At 59.5% G+C, this 24,329-nt stretch overlaps 2 protein-coding genes across 3 annotated transcripts in view; one reads left to right on the forward strand and one right to left on the reverse strand.

Annotated features, from left to right (window-relative positions):
- On the forward strand, positions 1 to 17,214 carry ADCK5 (aarF domain containing kinase 5). Of its 2 annotated transcripts, none has more exons than XM_014858124.3 (15): positions 1 to 127; positions 7,927 to 8,033; positions 9,073 to 9,222; positions 14,580 to 14,655; positions 14,787 to 14,987; positions 15,064 to 15,204; positions 15,290 to 15,403; positions 15,506 to 15,637; positions 15,706 to 15,789; positions 15,884 to 15,965; positions 16,046 to 16,124; positions 16,218 to 16,309; positions 16,376 to 16,628; positions 16,697 to 16,816; positions 16,897 to 17,214. In XM_014858124.3, exons 1-15 carry the CDS (start codon positions 116 to 118, stop codon positions 17,000 to 17,002), a joined length of 1,749 nt encoding a protein of 582 aa, XP_014713610.1. In that variant the 5' UTR covers positions 1 to 115; the 3' UTR covers positions 17,003 to 17,214. The 2 variants fall into 2 exon arrangements, with proteins under 2 accessions (XP_014713610.1, XP_044636838.1); XM_044780903.2 differs by having other exon boundaries at positions 25 to 127; positions 14,577 to 14,655.
- CPSF1 (cleavage and polyadenylation specific factor 1) overlaps positions 17,201 to 24,329 on the reverse strand; it is a 17,840-nt gene continuing 10,711 nt past the window's right edge. Inside the window, exons 8-38 of the mRNA XM_070481894.1 lie at positions 24,173 to 24,312; positions 23,986 to 24,096; positions 23,804 to 23,897; positions 23,576 to 23,663; positions 23,383 to 23,505; positions 23,247 to 23,298; positions 23,073 to 23,167; positions 22,931 to 23,005; positions 22,769 to 22,849; positions 22,605 to 22,694; positions 22,245 to 22,355; positions 22,026 to 22,167; positions 21,771 to 21,949; positions 21,557 to 21,693; positions 21,305 to 21,479; positions 21,021 to 21,227; positions 20,832 to 20,921; positions 20,593 to 20,736; positions 20,358 to 20,510; positions 19,353 to 19,469; positions 19,189 to 19,279; positions 19,032 to 19,116; positions 18,823 to 18,964; positions 18,591 to 18,743; positions 18,339 to 18,515; positions 18,187 to 18,253; positions 18,062 to 18,109; positions 17,834 to 17,989; positions 17,621 to 17,750; positions 17,392 to 17,530; positions 17,201 to 17,313 (exon numbers count right to left, since the gene is read on the reverse strand). Of these exons, the coding sequence (XP_070337995.1) occupies positions 17,266 to 17,313; positions 17,392 to 17,530; positions 17,621 to 17,750; positions 17,834 to 17,989; positions 18,062 to 18,109; positions 18,187 to 18,253; positions 18,339 to 18,515; positions 18,591 to 18,743; positions 18,823 to 18,964; positions 19,032 to 19,116; positions 19,189 to 19,279; positions 19,353 to 19,469; positions 20,358 to 20,510; positions 20,593 to 20,736; positions 20,832 to 20,921; positions 21,021 to 21,227; positions 21,305 to 21,479; positions 21,557 to 21,693; positions 21,771 to 21,949; positions 22,026 to 22,167; positions 22,245 to 22,355; positions 22,605 to 22,694; positions 22,769 to 22,849; positions 22,931 to 23,005; positions 23,073 to 23,167; positions 23,247 to 23,298; positions 23,383 to 23,505; positions 23,576 to 23,663; positions 23,804 to 23,897; positions 23,986 to 24,096; positions 24,173 to 24,312 (3,640 nt within the window). The 3' untranslated portion in view covers positions 17,201 to 17,265. The remainder of the gene's footprint in view (positions 17,314 to 17,391; positions 17,531 to 17,620; positions 17,751 to 17,833; positions 17,990 to 18,061; positions 18,110 to 18,186; positions 18,254 to 18,338; positions 18,516 to 18,590; positions 18,744 to 18,822; positions 18,965 to 19,031; positions 19,117 to 19,188; positions 19,280 to 19,352; positions 19,470 to 20,357; positions 20,511 to 20,592; positions 20,737 to 20,831; positions 20,922 to 21,020; positions 21,228 to 21,304; positions 21,480 to 21,556; positions 21,694 to 21,770; positions 21,950 to 22,025; positions 22,168 to 22,244; positions 22,356 to 22,604; positions 22,695 to 22,768; positions 22,850 to 22,930; positions 23,006 to 23,072; positions 23,168 to 23,246; positions 23,299 to 23,382; positions 23,506 to 23,575; positions 23,664 to 23,803; positions 23,898 to 23,985; positions 24,097 to 24,172; positions 24,313 to 24,329) is intronic.

A 24,329-nucleotide genomic window follows, 5' to 3' on the forward strand; every position in this document is an offset into this window, starting at 1 on the left:
GCCCCGCCCACCGCCGCCGGGGCGTGCGCGCGTGCGCACTGCGCCTCTTCCCGCAGGGACTGCTGGGCTGCGGGACGCGGCTGGGCGCCCTGCGGGAGCGGAGCGCTGCTGGAGGATGTGGCGACCGGTGAGCCCCCGCCCGCGCGGCTCCGCGCCCCCTGGCCCGGCCCCCGCAGGCTCGCGGGGGAGTCGGGGCAGCTCTCCGATACCCCGGCCTGTGCGGGTGCGGCGGGCCTGCCGCCAGCGCCCGGGAGCCCGCTCCTCCTCGGAAGCGGGTTCGCGTGGTGGGAGCCTTACCCCCGAGCCGGCCTCTCGGAGCGCCCGCCCCTGCCCTGCCCAGGGCCGGCTCCCCAGGCCACGGACCCCCTTCGCCCTCTCCCGGCCCGTCTGCCGCAGACCCGCGCTCCGGACGGCCGGCACCCGGGCTGGAGGCCCTCCCCGCCTGTCCCTTCACCTGCTCCCCCGAGGGCCCTTAGCCTGGTCACCGGCCCGCCTCCGACCGCCCGGAGCCGCCGCCTGGCCCCCGCCTTTGAGCAGAGGGCTTTGGGGGGTGGAGGCGCGGCCGTCTCTGTGGGCTGCCCCGCTCGGAGGCCGCGCCCCCCAGGTCTCGAGAAGCCCCTCTCTGTCAGGCCCCCCTCGACTTCTGCCTGGCCCTCGCTGCCCTCCCAGCGCCTCCTGCTTTGGATCCTGAGAGTGCAGCGGCCTTTCCCGTGATGTGTGCCGGTCGGGCCTCCCGTTTTGCGGCATCTCTGCAGTTAGCATGGGCACCTTCCAAACCAGGTGTCCTCATCAGGGGCCCAGATCCTACCCACTCGCTCCGCAAGAATCTAGCCCTTTCCTCATAGGTTTCGAGCTAGAGAGGCTGGTGGGGGGTTCATCAGCATTTTCAGCTTGGAGTCTTCTGCAGAGTTCGTGTTTTCCTAGTAAGCCTCTCGTGGATCCAGATATTAACAGTACAGACGAATTTCCACGAACTCTCGTGGTTATCAGGGAGCAGCTCCATTGCACAGGGGCGTTCTCTGAGCTGAGACGGTGAAGCTGGGTTAGTCTAAGAGTCAGGCAGAGAGACACCGGGTTGGCCGTTAGTACAGCACTTTACGGTTTATAAAGCTTCTTCGAATACTGAGGTCACTTCATCCTCCAGAGAGCTTGGGGAGTGGACAGGCAGGTTTTAGCCCCTGATTAGGAGCTGCTCATAACTAGTCAGTGGAGTGGGCCAGGTAGACTTCTGAGTCCTGGCTGGTGTTGAGAGGGTCACAGGCCCTTGGGACAGAAAGGGGCAGGGCGCCCTAGTCATGGTCCCCAGACCACCGCTCCTGGGCCCGATTCCCAGTCTGCCGCTTGCTAACCATGAGAACATTTCTGTGCCTTGGTCTCCTTTCCTGCTGAGGTGCATGGGGCTGCTGGCCCTGTCATTAAACTGCCCAGGTTCTTGTCACCTCTTTGTACTTTTTCTGTTTCAGGTCTCGTCATGAGACTCAGCAGTTGCTTCTTACTGCTTTGCGTGGCTGGTCCATGCACAGTGACTTTTTGTCTCCCTTCTAATCTGTCTCTAATCCACAGGGTGTTAGAAAAACACACAACTCAGCTTGTCCCTAAAACGTGAGCACGTGCACTCATGGTTCTGTCTTAAAGTGCACACAGATTTTGTGAGCATTGTAATATCTGTTTGAGTGTTACTCGGAGCTCTTGTTTGCTACTTTATAGGTTGTTAGCTGAGTTGCAGATGAATGCTCTGTGTCTGCAGACAGACTGCACACACTGAGAAAGCCTGAGAGGCCGCGCTAGGGGAGGCGCGTCTCATCTTGTCCAGACTGGAAGGCTTTGGGAGTGAGAGGAGTGCTGGGACAACAAGTGTAGACCAGGACGGTCCCAGGCAAGCCAGGGTGTGTGGTCACCCTGGCGCGAAGGCACTGGTGTGCGGGAGAATATCCTGGGGACCGGCTTCCCTCTGTACCTGTTTCCCAGCATGCTCTGGTGCTGAAGCCTTGGGTGTGGCTTGGGTTATATGTGATGTGGTGGAAATTGCCCTGGACTATTTCCTGGAAGGTCTGGCTGCAGACTCTGCCTCACATTTATAGCCATGTGACCTCTTTGGGCTTTGGGGATGTCTCCTGTGTGATGGGCGTAGTTTGGGGAGCACTGAACATCCCAGACTGGAAGGAACCAGGCACTTGAACGGCCCTGTGGGCCCTGATCGGGGTTCTGGGGCCTCCTCCTTGGAGTCCTGTCCCGAGCCAGGCTGCTGCCATCTCTTGCCTGACTGTAGCCTTTGCCCCTTGCTCAGCTTGCACTTTCACTTGGGCCATGTGGGGTCCTGGTTTTTCTGTGCTTAGCCACCATTTGTCTCAATTCAGCAAGCGTTCATGAAGTTTCTACCTCACCTAGCAAAGCACCGTGCTGGATCCTAGAAGTACAGAGGTGATTGAGAGGAGGGCCTTGCTCAGTCTGGTGGGGAGACAGACCGTAAACTAGCAGTCACACGCCTGTGGGACAAGGACGTTTAGAGAGGTATATACAAGGTGCAGGAGTGTGGCGAGACAGGAGTGGTGTGAATCGGGTTGGGGCGAAGGGCATCCCAGACAGGACAGCAGCCTGGAGAACAAGCCTGGGCCTGGCTCTGCTTGGGGTGTCCAGGATCTACCGGAGAGATCTTTGCCAGGGAGCGTGAGTGAGGATTCAGCGCTGGGAGATGAGTCGGGGAATGAGATGCAGCTGGAGCTCCGACTGCAATGGCGGTTCCTAAGAAAACAGCAGAAAACTCTTACTAGGGACTGTAGTCAGGAGCCAGCTGTTACTTCTCTGGCCTCACCCACTCTGAGCCTCTGTACACAAGAGTACTTGGCACTGTGTTGACCAGGTGCCCAGAGGCTGTGGACTCTGGTCCTCAGCTTCCCCAGCAGAACTCCTGACAGTGGTGGACAGTTGTCAGGAGGCTGGGGGCGCAGCCAGGTTCTCATGCTTTAGTGTAAAATAATTTGAGATTTAGCATTCTCCTCTGTAAAAGAACGGTATGTTTTGACATGAAGATGATGTTTACAGTTGTTAGATAACTTGACTTTTTCTCATGAAACCCTTGCTTATCAATGGCTCTCGGGGACAATGTGCTCTGCTCTGTGGCTGTCAGACCCTCCACGTTGAGGGATTTCACTGCACGCCAGTTTGGGAATGTTCTGTGCTTAGCCACTGTTTGTTTCAATTCAGTCTCAACCGCGGAAGCAGTTAGACTCGGGTTCCACTCCCAGCTTTGCCAGGAGTTTTAGCTGTGGATCATGTGAGAAAGTAAGTGTGGCAGTCCCCGCTGTAGGTAGTGCCCACCTTTTGTTGAGTACCTGTCATGTGTGGGCCCTGGGGGAGGTCCTGTATTTCCACCACCTCTCACCTTTCCAGCCTTGCAAGGTGGACACTGTTACCTCCTGTTTGCAGACGAAAGGTGTCGGAGAAGGGCAGCAGCCAGGTACAGGGTGAGGGGTGGGGGGACATGCAGCCCAGGCCTGTCCAGCGGGGGCTCTGCACTCGGGGGGGTTCTGCCTTGCTCCGCGGCACCCCATCAGCGCAAGGGTGCTTTGCGTTATGCACCATCTGTACGTTCTGTGCCGTTACACTGGGGCCACCAGAAAACCTCAGGGGCCACTGACTGTTTGGTGCCTGGCCGGGGCTGGGCTGCATACACCTCTCCTTTGGGGGTGCATCCTCACTGTGCACCCCTCCGGGTCTCCCTAAGGGACCATGGGCCTTCTCCAGGTGGCGAGCCCTCTCTCAGGGGCGCCCTCCTCATTCGCAGTCTTCTGCCGTCTCTAAGTCAGACACACCCAGAGCACACGTGTGGCTCCCTCCTGCTCAGCCCTCATGGGCATCCGGGGAGTCGTGAGAGGCTGGTTCAGCCCGTAGTCTTGGGGCAGCTGCGCTTGGGCCCGAGCATGTTATGTTCCCTGCCAGCCCTCGCTTCAGCGTTGGCGCGCACAGCCTCTGAATCGTGAGGCCCTGTACTCTACTCCTAAGTCGTGGATCTTTCCTTTCCTTCTGGATGCTAACGATACAAAATAATTATTGTCTGTCAGCCTTGGCCTTGTTCCTTGTTCCCTGCAGTGGTGCAGCTTCTGAGTCAGTGAGCCCCGTTGCAACTTTGCAGCAAACCCTACTTTGCTGCCCTTTCAACGCTGCTGAAAGTAGGGGACAAGTTGTTGGGAGGAGGGTAAGGGCATTGGGGACCAGCAGACGGCTTGGCACAGTGAGGAGGAGGAGGGCCTGGGGGAGACTAGCGGCTCCTTGACCCCAGGGTGACCCCAGCATGCACCTCTGCACACACTCCACAGTGCTTGTGTGGGCGGGCACCGCGCCAATGGCTTTGCAAATGTCAGTTCACCTGCTCCGGACTTTAACAGTGCAGCAGTACCTGATTTATAGACAGGGAAACTGAGGCCCAGAGAGGGAGATAACTGACCCATGCTGCGTGGCTGGTAAGTGCTGGAGCCCAGATTCCAGTTCCAGCCCGAGAAGTCGGGGTCCAGAGTCTGCCCCGCTTTCTCAGCTGCTGCTCTACCTGAGTCTCTGGGGTGGGGTTGTCCTGGGCACTGACATGTTGAGCAGCGTCCCTCGCCTCCGTCCACTCGATGCCAGGAGCACCCCTTCCCCCAAGCTGTGACAACTGAGAGTGTCTCTAGACAGAACCAGATGTCCTGGCACAGAACCGCTCCAGATGAGGCCCCTGCCCTGCCCTCGCTGCCTCATCTCTGAAATGCCACCTTTCTGGTTGTGTCTTTTTTTTTTTTTTTAAGATTTTATTTTTTTTCCTTTTTCTCCCCAAAGCCCCCTGGTACATAGTTGTATATTCCAAGTTGTGGGTCCTTCTAGTTGTGGCATGTGGGACGCTGCCTCAGCCTGGTTGGATGAGCAGTGCCATGTCCGCGCCCAGGATTCGAACCAACGAAACACTGGGCTGCCTGCAGCAGAGTGCGCGAACTTAACCACTCGGCCACGGGGCCGGCCCCTAGTTGTGTCTTTGAGTAGCGTAGCAGATGCTTGCCACCTCTGATTATGAAAACCTTTAAATACAAGGACAAGTTGACAGAGTGGTATCAGATATTTAATAATCCAGATACCCACTGCCTAGATCTATCCATTATTAATATCTTGCCCTGCTTGTTTCTGTTTCTATTTGAAGGTATATATTTTGTTGTCATTGGACCATTTGAAAGTAAATTACAGACATTTTGACACATAATCTGTAAACACTTCAACACGCATCCCCTAAACAAGGACATTCTCTTGTGTAGTCATGGTAAATTTATGGTGCCTAAAATACTAACAGTGACTCCCTAACGTGTGCTATCCATATTCAGACCTGTCTGTTGTCCCAGAAGTGTGTGTTGTAAATGCTTCCTTTCAGATTGGGGTCTGGTCAAGGTTCGTGCTTTGCACTTGGCGTTGGTCTGTCTAGCCTCCTAATCTACAACAGTCCTCCTACTTTTTTTCCCCCATAACTTGTTAACTTCTTGTTATGAAAAATTGCAAATATTTACAGAAGTAGAGAGAATTGATAAATGACTATGCCCAGCACCAGTAGTTCCCAACTCATGGGTCCTATTGACTTCTTCTTGAAGGGGCCAGGCCATTGTTTGGAGAATGTCCCGCACTCGGGATCTGCTTGTTGGAGTGTTCTCAGGGTCACTGATAAGGAATGTTGAGCACCGGTGGCTGGCAGCTGGCAGCTGTTGTCGGTTCTGATTCAGTGGGCTTGTGGTCTTGCCCAGATCAGAGTCACAACAGAATCCTCACTGGCCAGAGGAGCAGGCAGCTGGTGTAGACGGCCTCGAGGCACTCCTGGCTCTCAGGTGCCAGCCTTGGTCATCTTGCTCAGCTCCTCACGCTTGCCCTGCATCCGCTTAACTCTGTCACCCAGCCACCCTCTCTGGGCCATGGCTCTGCCCAGGGCTCCAGCCCCCTCTGAGTGGACACTTGCCCCCCCTTCCCCCGGGTGACCTCCACAACACATCACCCCTCCCTGCGGGAACCTCTGGGGCCCCGGCTGGCTGCAGCTCACTTTGCTGCCCACCTTTTCCTTTGGGGCAGCCACCACTCCCCTTCCTGAGCACACATTATGTTTCCAGCCACACAGGCCTGGCTCCTTCTACTCAGAAACGCCCTGTGCTCTCCTGGTTTCAGGCCTTCACTGATGCCATGCCCTCTGCCTAGAAGACCCTCCCCAGCGTCCACGTGGAAGTCCTGCTTGCTGCCAGCTCGCAGGATCCCTCCCTCCCTCAAGCCCCGTGCTGTCCTGGTGGCCCTGTGGCTCTGTCTGCCTCTATATGTGGTCCCTGGTGACACACAGAAACCACCAGCCCCTGGTCCTCGCAGGCAGGGTTGCTTGCTGGGCGTGTATGGTAGGAGATGTGGAATTGGGTGAGGAGTGCAGGGCAGAGTCTGGAGACCTCCTCGCAGAGAACAGGCAGGGTCTGGACAGAGCTTGGGCAGAGTTACCTCTGGGGGAGGGGCAGGCAGGGCTGAGCCCTCCTGGCACAGCTGCTTGTTGTCACAAACCCTTGTGTGATGTAAGGTGGGAGGTAGTTGGGATCTCGGCCTGGAACGAGCCATCCTGCAGGCGCTGACTAATGTTCTGAGCCACTGTCCACCACCTGTGGTCACAGGTGCCTGTTCACCGGCCTCTTCTTCTACTGTGGCCAGGTCAGGTGTGTGGACCAGAAGGGCAGCAGGGTGGGTGGCTCCTCTTGCACAGGAGGCTGGAGCTGTGGACCCCTGGGTCTCTGCCTGCTGCTGGCCCTCACCTCCTGTCTGCCTGTGGCTGCCTCTCTTGCCTCTGGATGGTTTTCCTTGAGGATCTGCACTCGCTGTGTGTGGCCTTGCTGAGCAGAGGTTTACTGTCAGCCCTTGTTCTCCTCTTGGGACAATAGGTCATGGACCTTTTCCTCTGACTTTTGCGTTGTTTTGGAGTCCTTGAAATTCAGGGCTGCACACTTTGGCCAGAAAGTGATTGGAAAGTCAGGTCCTTATTTGACCCGGTGTTCACAAGAATAACGTTAACATCAGTGCCGCGGGTTATGACTTACTAGGCACAATCTTTTTTCTCTAAAAACTAAGCATTTATGGTTGGGGAATTTGTGCTTGAGGAGCTCGTAAGACCTCATAATTCAAATAGGATTGGGAGACCGAGGTTGCCAGTTTGCTCGGGAGAGCTGTGACATTGCCCTGGTTGCTAAGATAGGGCAGCACACTGTGCGGAGTCACCCTGGTACTTTGCTTCTCAGGTCCTGCTGGCTGTGGCACGTCGTCCGCTCGGCCTTCCCCCCGCGTCTCCAGGCAGAAGCTTTCCCGGGCTCCACCTCTAGGGTCTTAGTGTGTGGAAGTTGCTGTGCCTTCATTTGCTTTGAGAACAACCGCCTGCACGAGGGGTGTCTTTCCTGCACCCGTTCTTCCACCTTAGCGTCTGACATCTTCTTTCTGAATGTGTGATTAAGCATTCTGACATTCTCTTTGGAAACACAGAATGCCTTTCCGAGGCTGCTGGGCAGTGGTCTCAGCAGCAGGAAATAGTAAAGGATAGGGTCCCAGTAGAGTGGCAGGGGCAGGGACCAAGGGGACATTCAAAGGCAGGGTAGTTCTAATGGCCTGTTGAGGTGTGTCTGAGGCAGAAGCTCCTGGTGCAAACTGTGTGTAGCCTTCTCTTATGTGACACTTTGACCTCAACCTTGCTCTCAACAGGTGGAATTGTCTTGCATTGCTGAGTCAGACCTGTGGGCCTGGCCCCACGCATGGGCTGCGGGAAGCACTGACATTCTTTGATGACGTATTTGGGCGGAGGGTGGCGAGAGGTGCAGCTTGCCCCTCAGATGCATGCCTTTGTGGATGCCGGGGAGCAGAAGGTGTGTTCTTGCCTCGTCTGACCCCTGCTGTTTGCTCACTTTGCAGTCACAACTTTGCCACTTCCACTCTGCTCTGCTGCAGAGCGGGCTGAAGCCCTGGCCGTCCCCTGCTGCCTTCTTCAGGAGAAACCTCTGGGTCTCGCCTGCAAGGTGGTGAGTTCTCCACAGCCACAGGCACCCTTCCGGGCGTGTGCTTCTCAGCAGGCAGGCATGGATGACCTCTGCTCTGAGGCCCCAGGCTGGACCTTCTCTGAACCCCCACCCTCAAGACAGGATGCGTTCGCTCCTCAGTGCGGTGCGCTGGGATCCACGACCGCCAGGGTTCTGACCTGGGACTGGAGTTTCAGGGGCGGGACCCCCTGACAGCACCATCGTGAGCAGATGGCAGCTGGAGCCGTGCACTCCCAAGAAGACAGTGATGGGTTCAGAGTGCAGGAGGGTGGGACTGCTGCAGGTGGGGCCAAAACGGGGTAGGAGCAGCAAGCAACGCAGGGAGGAGGGCCCAAGGCCTGCAGGCAGTGGGCAGGATGGGGCGGTAGTGAGGTGGGAGGCGGCTGGAGCAAGGCTCAGGCCTGGAAGAGCCGCGGGCCGGGAGTCGCCCAGGTGCTCCCTCACTGCTTGCCGACCAGGGCGCAGACATGTGACTGGATGCTGGGGCGCCTGCTGGATTCAGCTCCCACTGGGTTCAGCATGTGTGGGGCTCCTACTGGACTCCTTGTCTTGAGCTCTCACCTTATTCAGTGTGTGTTATCTATGTCTTACCCGGGCTCTGCTCTCTTGACACTTGTAGTCCAGTTGGGCCGTCAGCGAGGTGGACGGTGGTTGTAACCCTGTATAGTATAGGTGGCCCTGGTCCCATGAGGATCCCAGCCCTGTCCTTGAGCTGCTTCCCATGTAGCTGAGGAGCCAGTTTCTGCATCCACTGGCCCCTTGGAGTCTGGTGTCTGGGGTGTCTGTGGGGCTCAGGCAAGGCGACTTGGACACGGTGGTCAGAGAGCACTATGCTGACCACACATGTGCCTGGAACTGATGTCACCTGCAGAGGCTCCTGACGCAGCTGCAGCGTCCGTGGGGTTGGCCAGGCTTTGGCCGTGAGTGCTGTGCAAGCTCAAGGGAGCAAATCCTGCAGAACCCAGGCCAGGTGGGGGGCGCAGATGGGAACTAACCTGGGCTGTACAACTGTCTCCACCAGGTCCTTGAGACCCCAGCCCCTGTGGAAGAAGGCGCTTTCTGCCACGGCGGTGGGGGTGCCCCTGCTCCTGGGAGTCCGCTACTTCATGGCAGAGCCGCAGGAGAAGAGGCGGATGCGGCTCGTGGTAGACGGTGTCGGGCGCTTCAGCAGGTAGGAGGGTCCGGGTGGTGTGGCGTGGCTTTCTCCCCTGCTGAGTCCTGTCTCTCAGACACATGGGGCCTCGAGGGGCCTGGGAGGGGCTGCAGGGTTTTGCTGGGAACTTTCAAGCTACCTTCCAGGCATCCTTGTGCTGCCTGGTGGGGCAGCCGAGCATCGCAGGGTCCACACGGGCATAGTGCAGAAGAGCCGTCCATACTGGCCATAGCCTCCACAGACCCTTGACATCTGCCTTGACCTGTGAAGGGCAGGGGAGGTGAGCCAGTACCTCCCCCACCTCAGACTTCTGCTGGTGGGCAGACAAGCAGCTGCCTCCTCCTCCTCATCTTCCCTCTTGCCCCGCAAGGAGGGTTGGCATCCAGACAGAGAGGTTTAGGGCTCAGAGGGAAGGGCTGCCATCTCACCTTCCCTTCCAGTGGGCTGGACTAGGGGTGGGTGATGTCTGCATATTAACATCAAGGCTGCCTTAAACTAAAGGCGCTTTTCATACTCCTTTGTCTCCCAGTGCAGGATTCTGGGGGGCAGGGGTGATCTTCCTCTTGGAGCAGCGTGGGTCGGCATCCCTGCTCTGGTCAGACCCAGGAACTCCTACAGCCACAAAGTTCTGAGAACCAGCTCTTGGCATTGATGAAGCCTCAATTTACCCAGACCCACTGTTGGGCTGGGAAGTGCACATACATGAGACCTCAGTTAAGGAGGCTGCGGGGGTGGGTGCCCCACTCCACTGGCTCCGGGCACCTGCTCCCTCTTGGCCTAGGTCAGTTTCTCAAAGGAAGGGTTAGGCCTGCAAAGGCCTTCAGACTCTCAACCAGAAGCTTCATTAAGATTTACACCAGTGGCGGCCCTAGGTGGGCAGGTGACTGAATGCTTGACCCCTTCCTGCCTTGTGGACGAAACAAGCACATGACTTCTCAGCTCACTGGTGGCAGTGGCGCCCCTGCTCTGGCTCCCAGGGTGTTCAGTTGATGGGCTTGCCTGGAACTCCTGGTTGCCCTCGGGGCAGGTTCTGGGCAGTGGCCTCTGTGTCCTGCAAGGTTGTCCAGTCTCCATACCCCTGAGGTGGATGAGGGCAGAGCCTGGAGTCGGCTCTGTCTTTTCCGTGACCCTCCACTGTGTAGGACTGTGCAAGACTTGTGGGGACTGTGCCTATGCAACCTGGTTGTGAAATGCACACTTGACAAGTCTTGGCTTGTCTCACTTTCTGCTGTTTCCCGTGTTAGATACCCCAGCAGCAGGCTTGGCATGCCTGCCTTCTCTGCTTCCCTCCTGGGAAAGTTAATTTTCACAGCTTGCTTTAAGAGGCTGAGCTGGGATTGGAGGGAAAGGAGCTAGAACTACTGTTCTCCCAACAGTCTGCACGTTCTTGTCAGCTCGAAGTCCTAACAGTTGCCAGGACGGACAAGCCTGATGGAGCATCCCTGGCTGGGTACAGGGTGACCGCAGGGCCACACAGCATGTCCTGGGTAATGGGGGCCCAGGAAGGAGCACAGTGGGGAGTAAGTCAGGACCAGCTCACCATGCGGAGCTGGCGGCTTGTTCTGTTGCACGAGAGCGGAGATCAGAACACGTCCTGTGTGCCCAGGCACTCAGAGATGGGGTGGCGGAAGGTTTGCATCAGGGCCCTGGCTTCCTTTGTCCTTATTTAATTTTAATTTTTTAAATCTCTGTGGGCTTTGCCTTTTTTTTTTTTTTTTTTGACAATTTCAAATGTTCAGAAAAGTTGCAAGAATAATACAAAGGAACTTTTTTCTTCTTGAAACATTTGCAAATAAGTTGTCAACGTGCTCCATTATCCCTGAAATCTTGAGTGTATTTCCTAAGCAAGGACATTCTCCTCCATAACCGTAATCAAGAACCATCCATTATGTCCCTGTAACCCTCAGACCCCATTTGTGTGTAACCAGGTGCCCCAGCAACAACCTTTTTAATACAAGGATCTGATCCAGGGTTCACGTCTAACCTCCTCCAGTCTGGAGCAGTTCCCCAGTGCCCCCCGACTCTCATAGCTAAACTTGAGGTCCGGGCCTGGTCTCCCAGACCCCCACATCTGCCTAGGACTTCTGACAACAGCTGCAAGTTCTGGGGGCCCAGCAGGCTGTGTCACTTCAAACCACTCACTACAAATTAGGGGGTCCCCACAGACTCCTTCAGTTTTTGATAGTTCCCCAGGACGACTCACAGAACTCAGGAAGTGCTATGCTTGCGATTACGGTGCTGTTATAGCAAAAGGGCACCAGCCAAAGGAAGAGATGTGCAGGGTGCGTTCCGGGAGGATCCCAAACTCAGACTTTCCACGTCCTCATTCTCCTTACCCTCCTGTCGTCGATGTGACAGTCCATTTGGATTAGCCCCCCAAGCTTCGGTGTCCAGAGTTTCTGTTGGGGTTTCATTACGTGGGCACAAATGACTGAGTCATCAGCTTCATAATTGAACTGTCTCCAGTCCCCCATCCTCCCTGGTTTGGCTGATACCACTTGGCTCAGAGCCCCAAAACTCTAATCACACGAGTGGTCTTTCTGGCTGTCAGAGCGCCGTGTTAGCACAGACAGTCAGGGCCCATCATGGATCACAAAACTGCTGTCACTGAAAATGCCACAGATTGAGAGGCCATCTGCCAAGAGCTGGGGCAAAGGCCAGACCTCTCCTCAGGTGAAGGTAATTCTTCACTACACAATGACCTTGACACATTTGGAGGCTTATAGGCCAGTAATACTGCACAAAAGAGGTCAGCAAACTATAGCCAGACATGGCTGCTGCCTGTTTAATAAATGAAGCTTTCTTGGAACCACAGCCACGCCCATCCGCTTACATGAGCCTGTGGCTGCTTCCACTGTAAGGGCAGTGGAGACCGCCTGGCCCATAAAGCCTAAAGTGTTTGCTGTCTAACCTTGTAAAGAAAAATCTTGTGACCCCTCTCCTAGAAGGTCCCTCAGTTTGGGTTTGTCTGATCACTCGTAGTTAGATTAAGTTGGTGCGTTTGGGCAGCAATAGCACAGAATTGTGTTCTCTGGTATCTCTGGGGTGGCACATGACTTCCGTTTGTCCTGTTAACTTTTGCCACTTGACTTCCTTGTACCTTGAATTAGGTCAGTGTTCGTTCCCATCCCTGCTGTCCACTGGCTTAGTTCCTGCCTATATTTCTTTGGGCATTCATTCTTACTGTGATAGTCACCAAATGGTGTTTTCTAATTCGACTAATTCCTTCCACATTTGTTGATTCGTGTACTACTGTGAGGAGAGATTTCTCCCCATTTATTCATCCCTTATTCATGTCAGTCTGGACTTGTGGGTTTGTACTTTATTCCATGGGTTGCTCTCTGTTGCTGTCACTATCATTTTTTGCTAAGAATGTTCCAGGTTTGGCTTGTGGGAGCCCCATCAACCTGGCTTTTGTGACCCTTTTTTATTTTTATTATTTTTTTGTGAGGAAGATTCACCCTCAGCTCACATGCTCTCTTTTTGCCTGAGGAAGATCAGCCCTGAGGTAACATCCATCCCAGTCTTCCTCTATTTCGTATCTGGGATGCCTCCACCGTGTGGCTGATGAGTGGAGTAGGTCCATACCCGGCATCCAAACGCACGAACGCAGGCCGCCAAAGCGGAGCGCGCAGAACTTAATCACTCAGCCACGAGGCCGGCCCCCCTTTTGAAAATTTTTTAATCTCCAACGTTTTATTATAAAAAGCTTCAAAGATACAGCAGAGTTGGAAATGCTCTACAGTGAACCTAGATTTTACCGTTAACTTTTTCAATCCTTTTGACGTGTCTTTTGAGCATTCTATTCCTTCTGGCACACAGGATGCTCCAGGCCCCTCTTGTTGTCTCCCAGCCCTAGAAGCTGCTACTCTCCAGGGAGCCTGGCTCCTAGGAGCGGAGAAAGGTCTCAGGGACCATGGCAGGGCGTGCTCGCATCACTCGGGCTGTGTCTGCTTCTGTGGACTGGAGTGAGGGGTGTTTCTGTGTGCACGTGTGCGCACTCACCCTTACATGTGCTCACTCCTGTCTCTAGTCATGAATGTCAGCCCTGCGTCCACACAGGTGCCTCCCATTGCCAACACGCATTGCCGTCCCCCTCCAACCGGGAGAAACCTGGCTGCCCTCGCCCTTGACTTAGTGACTCACTCGACGAGTTGTGCTGAGCGCAGCCTTCACCCCACCACCCCTGGGCAGACCCTGCGTGGACTGAACTATTCAGGAAGGAGGCAGGCCTCCCCTTTGGGCCCCCAGGGAGCTCAGAAACCCTGCTCCTTGCTCACCTGGCCAACACGCGCCCCCTTCTTCAGGCGACACTGTTTGTCCCCTGTGTCAGGCTGGGGGTGAGTGGGACAGACGCAGTCTGTGGAGCTCAGTTTGGCAAGTGTAAGGCATGGGCCGACCTCACTGCTCCAAGACGCCTGATCTCCACAACTCTTGGGAGCAGCATGTGCCCGGCCCGGGCAGCAAACTGTCCGAATCCAGCAGCCTTTTCATTCTGGTCCCTCCTGAGGTGGAGGCGGCGAGGAGCAGGAGACAGCTGAGAGGCAGGATGGAGAGGCTCAGCTTGGACTGGTGGCCCAGGTCCTCTCAGGGCTGTCTTGAGGAGCAGGAGCCACACCCCTGTCAGGAAGGCCCAAGGGTCTGGGGTCTGCAACACTGGAGGCCTGGATTCTGGTCCTGGATCCTTCCCTCTCCAGACCCAGGGCTGCTCATCCATAGCCTGGGGCGCGGGGAGTGAGGACCCCTGCTGACACCAGAAGGGGCTTGGACCTCCAGGACTGCACAGGCCATGCTCTTGGCCAGGAGAGCAGTTGAGTCCCAGCTCTGAGACTCAACTCCCTAGGGGCTCCTGTCCACAGGTGTGTGGAGGGCACCTGCAGAGGGCTGGCAGGGCCCAGTCTGGGGGAGGCGGCTGAGTGCGCAGGAGGCAGGAGTGCAGGGGGGCCTGGAGTGAGGGCGCATCTGCAGACGGGAGCTGGTAACAGAGTGCCACCTTGGCAGCCCATCAGAGCTGTGCCAGGTCTTGGGTGGAATTTTTTATAATGAGTGTTACAGAAGAATGAAAAAGAAACCACACCTGGTGGTTAGGGCTCGAGACCCCATCCCAGCTCTGGCCCTTCCCATCTGTCCTGGGTACCCATCAGGGTGCATGCAGGGACTGAGGGGTGGTGTGGATGCAGGCTGTCCATTTTGAAGACCAGGGGCCAAGACTGACCTGCTGTCAGTGCTGTCCTGAGAGCATGGAGGCTGGACCGGGACTCAGCAGCCCCTGCCACGTGCTCACAGTGGTCTGAGGGGCTGGCAGGGGTGGGGCCAGACAGGGCAGGATCTGAGATGAGTGCCTGCCCGGGGCTGAAGGTGCCCTCTGCTAGCAGGTCTCTGAGGATCGGCCTACAGATCTCCCTGGACTACTGGTGGTGCACAAACGTCATCCTGCGAGGGGTGGAAGAGGTTTGTCCCCGCCACCTGGGCCATAGCTGAACCTGTCTGCACTCTGCGGTGGGGGGGGCGTGCTGGAGGAAGCGGGGGGACTGAGGAGGCACACACCTGTCCCCATACCTTCCCTCTATGCCTGTGGTCAGAACAGCCCGGGGTATTTGGAGGTCATGTCTGCGTGTCACCAGCGGGCAGCCGATGCCCTGGTGGCCGGGGCCATCAGCAACGGTGGCCTCTACGTGAAGCTGGGCCAGGGACTGTGCTCCTTCAACCACTTGCTGCCCCCCGAGTACGTCAGGACGCTGCGCGTGCTGGAGGACAGGGCTCTCACACGTGGCTTCCAGGAGGTGAGCCCTGCTGAGGCTGGGAGGTGGGGGCTCTGGCAGTGGCCCCCACGCTTCTCCAAGAACCCTCTCCTGCCAGGTGGACCAGCTGTTCCTTGAAGACTTCCAGGCCCCACCCCACAAGCTGTTCCAGGAGTTCGACTACCAGCCGATTGCCGCTGCGAGCCTGGCCCAGGTACACCGAGCCAAGCTGCATGACGGCACTGCCGTGGCTGTGAAGGTACGTGGGGGGCCTGCCTGGCACTGCAGTGGGCTCAGGCCGTGGCAGCGGCTGCAGGCCCTCCCTGCACCCTCACCTCACGCAGGTGCAGTACATTGACCTGCGGGACCGCTTTGACGGGGACATCCACACCCTGGAGCTCCTGCTCCGGCTCATCGAGTTCATGCACCCCAGCTTTGGCTTCAGCTGGGTCCTGCAGGTAACCGCTGCCCACAGGCAGGCTGCAGTGAGCAGCATCCTGCACATGCTGGGGGCGGGATGGCCCCTGACCTGGACACTTGACTGCCTGTGTGGCCCCCAGGACCTGAAGGGGACGCTGGCCCAGGAGCTGGACTTCGAGAATGAGGGCCGAAATGCTGAGCGCTGTGCACGGGAGCTGCAGCACTTCCGGCACATCGTGGTGCCCCGTGTGCACTGGGACACGTCCAGCAAGGTGGGCTGGGCCCCCTCCTGGGTAGGGCTGCCCAGGCCTGCTAAGTTCAGCCTCTTGCTCTCTCCCAGCGCGTGCTTACTGCTGAATTCTGTGAGGGCTGCAAGGTCAACGATGTGGAGGCCATCAAGACTATGGGGCTCGCAGTGCAGGATGTGAGTGGGCCATGTGCACGGGGCATGGGGACGAGGGAGAGGTGAGTGGGCCGTGTGCACAGGGTGATGCAGCGTGGTCCTGTTCGCTCCTCAGATAGCAGAGAAGTTGATCCAGGCTTTTGCTGAGCAGATATTTTACACAGGCTTTATCCACTCTGACCCCCACCCTGGCAATGGTAGGAAAAGCCCCAGGGGGTGGAGGTCAGGGGTGGGAACTGGGGGAGTGGTGATATAACCGTGAGTGCCATGTACCCAGTTCTGGTGCGGAAAGGCCCGGATGGGAAGGCACAGCTGGTGCTGCTGGACCACGGGCTGTATCAATTCCTGGATGAGAAGTAAGCTGGGAACCCAGGGTCTGGGGTGGGTGCTCACCCTGGGGCTGGCCTTTCCTGCCCTGGTGCTCTGGGCTCACTGCTGGGCCCCCACAGGGACCGGTCAGCCCTGTGCCAGCTGTGGCGGGCCATCATTCTGAGGGATGACGCCGCGATGAAGGCGCACGCAGCCACACTTGGGGTGCAAGGTGAGGCTGGGGCATGCGGGTACACAGGCATGTAGGGCCCACAGCCCTGGCTCAGCCCACCCCCAGACTACTTCCTGTTCTCTGAGGTGCTCATGCAGCGGCCTGTGCGCCTGGGGCAGCTGTGGCGGTCGCACCTACTGAGCCGTGAGGAGGCGGCCTACATGCAGGACATGGCGCGGGAGCACTTCGAGGACATCATGGGCGTGCTCAAGGCGCTGCCTCGGCCCATGCTGCTCGTGCTGCGCAACATCAACACTGTGCGCGCCATCAACACCACCCTTGGCGCCCCCGTCGACCGCTACTTCCTCATGGCCAAGAGGTGGGTGCTGTGGGGCGCCTGGGGGGGGGCGGGCAGGGCTGGGCCAGGCTGACTGTGTCTCCCTGCAGTGCGGTCAGGGGCTGGAGCCGCTTGGTGGGAGGCACAGCATACCAGAAGGTCTGCGGTGCCAGGCTCCTTCGCCATGTCAGGGTCATCTGGGAGATGTTCAAGTTTGAAGTGGCCCTGAGGCAAGTGGACAAGAGGGGGCCAGCGGGTGGGGGACCAGGGCCTGCTGCCCACCAACCTGCGACCCCTTCACCCACCCCAGGCTGGAGACCCTGTCGATGCGGCTCACCGCCCTCCTGGTTCGAGTCCTGGTCCACCTGGGCCTCATGCCCAAGCCCGAGGGGCTCTATGAGTTCCTGGAGACCTAGGGAGCCCAGGGCAGGAAGACCACAAAGCCTGCCCAGGGCCAGCAGTGCGCCCAGCCTCAGGCCGACGGAGCTGGCCAGGGCTGGAGGTGTGGACGCCATAAGACCTGGGGCATTGAAGCAACCGTGTCCTGAAGTGGGGGGCTGTGGGGCTCTGACCACGACTAAGGCAGGAGGCCCTGCAATGACCACATGTTCCTCTCAAATCAAACAAATCTTTTTCCTCATGTTTTGTACAAAAGGGGCGTGGGGGCAGCGTCCAGGGTCTAGAAGTGGGCGGTGACACGATCTGTCTCCAACAGGTCATCCAGGATCTGTGGGGAGAGGGAGTGGGGTAAGAGCGGGGTGGGCTGAGGGTGGGTGAGGGCAGGGTGAGGCTGTGGCTGGCTCACGATGTCAGGCGTGGTGCCGATCTTCTTGGCCAGCTCGCCGCGCTCCATGGTGCTCAGGTACAGGTAGCGGTTGAGCAGCTCCCCATCCAGGACGTTACGCACAGCGTTCTGTAGGATGCGCCGGTCCACGTGCAGCATCCTGGGGGAGATGTGTGGGCAGTGGGGAGTCAGAATAGACCAGGGGTGGGGGGAAGCAGGAGGGGTGGTGGCAGGCTGGTGGGACAGTCACCGGAAGGCACGGGGGTTGAGGCCGGCGTGGTGGGGCAGCATGGTGGTCAGTGCGTTCTGCAGCATTAGCAGCCGCCGGTAGGTCTTCTCCTGCATGGGCAGCAGGAGCCCAATGCCGCCGTCCAGTGTGGCTGTGGGGAACAGTGTGAGCCTGACCGACCCCTCACCACACCCCGGCCTGTTCCTCCCTGGCCCCATCCTCCCTGGCACTCACCGAACCACGTGATGTGCTTGTTCTCCCACACAACTGACTTCTTGCTGGGCCCCTCGGCAGCCCCCCGGCATGGAGTCCTCCAGAAGGTGTTCACGTGGGCACCCACATGGAAGTCCGCCCGGCGCAGCAGGCGCATACCCCCGAAGCTCTCCTTGGCTGGGCCAGAAGGACCTCAGGTCACTGCCTGCCCAGCCTCCCGCCCAGCAGAGGGGAGGAGGGAGCACTCACCTTCCGGCAGGTACATGTACACCATGAGGTTGCGGTCGCGGTCAGACACTGGGGAACAGAGCCCAGAGTCAGCCCCAGCCGCCCCCAAAGTCTCAGGCACCCTAGCCCTCAGACCTTGCACTCACCCAGGAAGCCCAGCTGGGCGTTGTCCACCATGAAGTCCACGCTGTACACTTCTAGGGGTTTGGCATCCTGGGGAGAGGGAGGGAAGGGACGTCAGGGTCAGCCCTGGAGCCAGCACCCACGCCACACACACCGCTCAGGCCCCTCCGCGTACCCGGGACACGAGGCTCAGCGTCTTGCTCTCCTCCTGGTAGCGCAGCAGTGAGATGCTCTTCATGACGTCCGCAGCCAGGATGAAGTTCTTGACGCTGATCATCTGGTGGATGTAGAGCTGGGTGTCGATGAAAGCCATGCCCGTCAGCTCGCTGGCCCGTAGGCTCCACAGGAAGATCTAGGGGGAGGGGGTGGGCAGTGAGTGGTGGGCAGCAGGCTGACGCAGGGCAGGGCGGGGGGAGCAGGGGCACACCTTCTGGCCAATGGCCGACACCAGGTGGCCATTGCAATGGCACAGCGCAGTCACGGGGCCCTTCTGTTCCTTCTCATACAGGACCTTGAACTTGTTCTTGGTCAGGGGCTGGCCAGGCTCGGGCACCACCTCAATCACGTCCATGATCAGAATCTGCCAGGGGTGGGGAGCGAAATGTGGGGACAGCACAGGGGATGCTGGGCACTGCCTGCCACCACCCCCAGCCCCTTACCCGCCCGCGGCACGTGACCTCCTCCCCCTGCATGAGGCAAGTCCCAGCGGCCACGTAGCCCTTGAGGCCTGACACGGTCTCCTCACTGCGCAGCGACACTGTCTTCATGCACGTCACATGCTCCCATTCCTCCAGCTCGATCCTGCATGAGGCTGGGTCAGGATACAACCCTGGGCCAGCTGCCAGCCCCCGCCCAGGCACAACCTCACCTGGCGTTGGGAATGGCTTCCCAGCTGACTGGGGAGATGAGCTGGATGGAGAAGGCCTCCTGCTGGGGGTGGATGTACCGGTCATCTGCAGGGACAAAGGGGTGACAGTCAGGGTGGGGGAGCCCCAAGAACAGGCCCAGCTCTGGGCGTCTCGCACCTCTCTCGATGGTCTCAAACTCCTTCTCCTCGCCCGTCATGCGCGGGATGCGCGTGCATGGTGTGTTGGTGCTGGTGGCGACAGCATACACCTGGGGGAGTGGAGGGTGTCACATGCCAGAGGCCAGGCCCAGAAGGGCCCCGGCCTTGGTGGAGGGGTCAGACCTTGGACTCCACGTGGTAAGCCACATAGTGGGCTGTACAGCGCAGGGGGATCTTCCTGACAGGCCACGGGGCGTCGTAGGACAAGTAGGCAGGCAGGACGCTGATCCTCAGCTCGCCCTAGGGGCAGGGGGGAGGGGCTCAGTGAGGCCTGGCATCAGGGAAGACAGGTGACCCAGGCCTCCAAGGGCTCCCTGGGATGAGCTCTCAGCTCTGTTGGAGTGGGGTGGGCTCTGTTGGAGTGGGGTGGGCAAGGGGCTGCTGTGTCCACGTGAGGCCCTGAGAGAGGCCGCAGCTTGCTATCCTGTGTTTTGTGGGCTTCCAGGCCCTTCTCCCAGGCTCGCCCAGGGCTGGGACGCTGGCCACAGCTGTGGTCTGGGCCAGGGCAAGGCAGGGCCAGGCCTGGATGGCGTTGGGAGCTGCAGGCAAACGGCTGCCCACACACGGGCCACACCAGGCTCTGACAAACAGGCAAGGGAGCCCCTGCCAGAGCCCAGAGTGATCTCCTTCACCCGTAGTCCTAAGGGCGTGAGCACCTGCAAAGCACTTGCCACACCATCACTGAGTCCTCAGAGTGGCCCAGGGGGTCACTGCTCTTATCTTGATGTCAAGGAAGAGAAAATTGAGGCTCAGATCGGGTGAGAGCCTCACCTAGAGTCACACAGCGCCTAAGGGGCAGAGCTGGAGTTGAAGCCCACAGAGCAGTCACTGGACCCCAGCTGTCCAGGCAGGTGCCCTGGTGGGCTGCAGCCTCCACTCCCAACTGCCCCGTCCTCAAACCTCCCCCCAGTGTGAAGCCCCAGGTTTCACCTCCTTGGCCTTGACCCCCCTACCCTCTATTTACCCCCAATCCTCTAGGTGGAGCCCAGGGTTCCCCCTGTTCCCAGCCATCGAAGGCCTCCCATCCGGGGCCCCAGCACCTGGTCCTGCCTCCGGCAGCACTGACAAGTGTCAGAGGGAACCAGGCTGGGGCCACGTGAGGCTCCACCAGCCCTGGGGCCTCCCTACCTGTCTGTTGAAGTACAGGAAGCCTCGGGGGCAGTTAACATTGTGGAATGGAGCAAAGGAGTCAATGGGGCCATCAATGCCCATGGGGTGCAGCCGCAGGGCCCCTCGGCCGGTCACCAGGAGCCAGTGGGGTGAGGGGCCACAGATGAATACCTGGGGGAGGGCACCATGAAGAGGCTGCTGGGAACAGGCCCCATCTGCCCCCTTCTGGACTCCCGTCAAGCCACCAGCCTACCCCCGAGTAGCCATAAATGTCCTCAAAGTAGCGGAACCGCGCCACGCGGCCGCGGGCCCCAACACCCTCCTCGGCGCCGCCGCCTTCTGCCTTCTTTTTGGACGGCTTTGGCTTCTTCTCACGGAAGTTGATGTTGTGGGGGACCTGGGGCAGGGGCTGCCGTCAGGGCCAGATTCTCCCCTGCCCCTCCCTCAGCCCCGCCCAGCTCGGCTCGGCCCGGCCCGGCCCGGCCCCGGCACCTTCTTAAAGCGGACTTTGAGGTTCCCCTGGCCGAGCTGCGAGTCGTGGGGGAAGGCCTCATAGATGAGCAGCTCCTGGTCCACGTGCACCTGGGGGGGCAGCGTGGGGTCGTCAGGGAGGTGGCTGCAGTGTGTGGCCACGGGGGGCAGGGAGGGGTCAGTGAGGGGTGGCCACTGGCCTGTGCTCACCAGCAGGTAAGGCCTGCTCTGGCGGCTCCCCAGTGCCACCAGCAGCACCTCCTTGACGAGGGGCAGCTCGCCCTGGCGCGTGGCCTCCTCCTTTCGGGCCTCGCCCTGTGTGGTCGGCTGACCGAAGGAACTGTCTACCAGGACCCGCTGCCCCACGGGAAAGTTCTTCACCAAGAACACCAGCCGCCAGTCAGGGAGCTGGTAGATCTGTGGGGGGAGTGGGGTTAGCAGGGGCAGGTGGGGTTGGGGGCAGGAAGCTGCGCTGGGCACAGGGCGCCACCCACCTCCATGGTTCCGTTCTCCCGCACCAGCAGACACCAGTGGGTGGGGTCGGCCCGGAAGGGGGTGGGGTCCCGGTCTGCGGGGGGCTGGCTGCTCCTGCGGGCCTCCTCCTTGCTGGGGCTGAAGAGGGAGCCCGAGTCCCCGTACAGCATCTCCTCCTCATCATCCACTGTGGGGCTGGGGGCCGGCAGACTCGTCACAGGCAGCCTGCTGCAGAAGCCCAGCCCTGGCCTGCACCCCGGCCCTCCACGCACCTGGTCTCCGAGCCCTGGCCCTCCGCCTCCAAGCCACTGCGGCCCCCCAGCTCATCGCGGGCCCCTCCCAGGCGGCTCTCGGTGGTGAACATGCCGCTGACATCACGGTACACGCAGAGCGTGATCACCTTGGACTGCTGCAGGGACGGGGGCAGGGGTCAGTGGTGGGCACGGACAACGACCCCAGGCCCCAGGGATGGAGGAGGGGGCCTACGTGGTGCAGCGGGGGTTTGTGCAGCGCCAGGCGGTGGTGGCGGCCCCCATATGAGTCGCTCTTGAGCAGGAACATGGTGACATGGCCCTCAGCACTCATGATAACCACGTAGGGGTCGGCCACAGCACACTGCACGATGGGGGAACCCAGGTCCACGGGGATGAAGTGCAGCTGGTTCACTGAGGGCACAGGACGGTCAGCACAGGGTAATCAGCATGTACCACCCGCGGACACCGGCTCTCCCGCCCAGCCCACCTCCTTCCAACAGGCGGATGCCGAGCGGCGACACTTGCACGATGTAGCGATTGTCACCGATATTGCCAGCAAAGACTGTGGGGCCCTGCGTGGCAAAGCCACTGGTGTCCAGCTCCATGATTTCCTGCCCCGTCTGCAGGATCTGTGGGCAACAGTGGGTGAGGTGCACTCCTCACCTGGGGGAACCCTGCCCCACACTGCCAGACCCCCACCCCTCACCATAGTGGAGTCTTCCCGGCTCAGAATAAGGAACCCATGTTTTCGCCCGTCATCATCTGCTTCAGGAGCGCTGGGCTCCTGCTCTGTCCCCTCACCCTTGGGGGTCTCCTCCTGTGAAGGCAAAAAGAGCAGGAAGCCTACTGCCCAGCCAGGCGTGCTTGGAGACAAGGGGAGACTCTCAACCCGGACAGACCCCACGGCCAAGTCAGCGCAAGCCAGCAGATGCAGCGCCTCAACCGGCACAGCAGAGCCCTGTCCCGGACCCAGCTGCCTCCAGGCAGCCCCCACACAGTCCGCAGGGAGGGCAGTGAGGGGTCATCCGCCCCCTTGGGGCCTCCCTGACAGCCCAGATGTTCCTACCTGCTCCTTCCGTACAGGGGCGATGACCGTCCACATGTCATAGCAGCCAGGAAGTTCAAAGGTTGTCACCACCTGGGGCCGGATGCTCTTCTGGAATGACAATGGGGGTATCAGCCCACCCAGGTTGCACCTAGGAGGTGCCAACCCCACCCAACCCCACACACCTGCAGCACTGACAGGGCCCCATTCTTCCCATAACCGGAGCACACCACGATCTCCAAGTCTGGCTCGGGGCTGTTCTGAAACTGCACAGGGGCTTGGGGTGAGGACGGGACCCCGCCACTGTGTGAACACCATCCCCCTCCTCTTCCCCTCACCGCAGGCACCTCTTCAGAGAGGAAGGCGGGCTCGCCCATAGCCGCGTTAGCACAGGGTCCGATGTTGAGGATGCTGTCACACACCTGCAGGCACAGCAGTGGTAAGGCGGGCTGGCCAGGGTGGGGGTGCCCCCTCTGTGCCCAGCCTCACCTCAAAGGAGTAAGTGGCCAGCTGTGTGCCAGACTGGGCCTCGCTGCCGTACACCTCGATCTCATCCACCTCGTCCTGTGGCACCGACTTGCCCCCTGCAGCACGCGGAGAGCCTGTCTGAGCCCACCCTGGTCACCCAGCCCTCGGCCCTCCCCATCCAGCCCCAGCCCTCACCTGACCAGCCCACTGTGGAGTCCACTCGCTTCTTCTTTGAGGGAGGCTCTTCCTGTGAGGCAGGAGGGAGCAGTGAGCAGCCCTCTGAGGCACCCCTGCTCAAGGGGTGGTGTCCTGACAGGCCCCAGGCACCTACCTTCTCAGCGGCCTCGCGGACAGCACTGGCTGGGGGCTCCTGCAGCTTCTCCGTGTACTTGAGGAGGAGGGAGTTGCCCAGGCGAGAGCCAAGGAACAGGTACCCAGGCTCCATGGTAACCATCTGAGGGTGGGTCGGCAGTGAGGGTGGGGCCAGGCCCAAACCCAGGGCCCCCCACCTAGTCCCAACTCACACTGGTGGTGAGGACACTGGCGGCAGCCTTGTCGAAGTGGAAGGCGCGGACGCTACGCATGCCATCGGTGATGAGGGTCAGCACGTAGCTGCCGGGAGGGGGGACACTGAGCTGGGGGCAGGGCTCACCAGGGAGGGATGCTGAGGGGGCAGGGCTCACTGGGGGGACACCGAGCTGGGCATAGGGGTGCTGAGGGGGCAGGGCTTACTGAAGGTGGGGAGAACTCACATCTCGCCACCCTTGAGGGAGATGACCATCTTGTCATAGGAGATGAAGGCCGCCTGGGCACAGTCGAGAGTGATCCGCACGCCCTCCTGGGTGCCTGGGCAGGACAGTCAGAGGGACTCAGTAAGTGCCCCCATCCCTGCCCCCCAGACCCACCCCTCAGCCCTGCCCCCACCCACACTCACGCAGGGGGAAGGCAGTGGTGCCGGTGGTGAGGCTGTTGAGAGCCACGCCGTATGGAGGGACACTCTGGTTCAGGTACAGCAGTGAGTTGACAGCAAAGACCACCACCCCACCTGAAGGTGGACACACAGGTGGGTGAGGCACAGTGCCCTCCATACTACCACCCCCCCACACACACGCAGCCCTCACCTATGGGCTTGGGCACAGCAAGGGCCTGGGTGCAGTCGAAGGGCAGGCTGGTGAGGGACCAGATGACAGGGTGGACCTTCTGCGTGATGTTCAGTGAAATGGCCACGATGGAACACGTGTCCTGCCGCACAGCCACCCGCCTGGGGCCACAGCAGGT

The sequence above is a fragment of the Equus asinus genome, chromosome 12, assembly GCF_041296235.1.
Source record: "Equus asinus isolate D_3611 breed Donkey chromosome 12, EquAss-T2T_v2, whole genome shotgun sequence".
NCBI classification, from domain to species: Eukaryota; Metazoa; Chordata; class Mammalia; order Perissodactyla; family Equidae; genus Equus; species Equus asinus.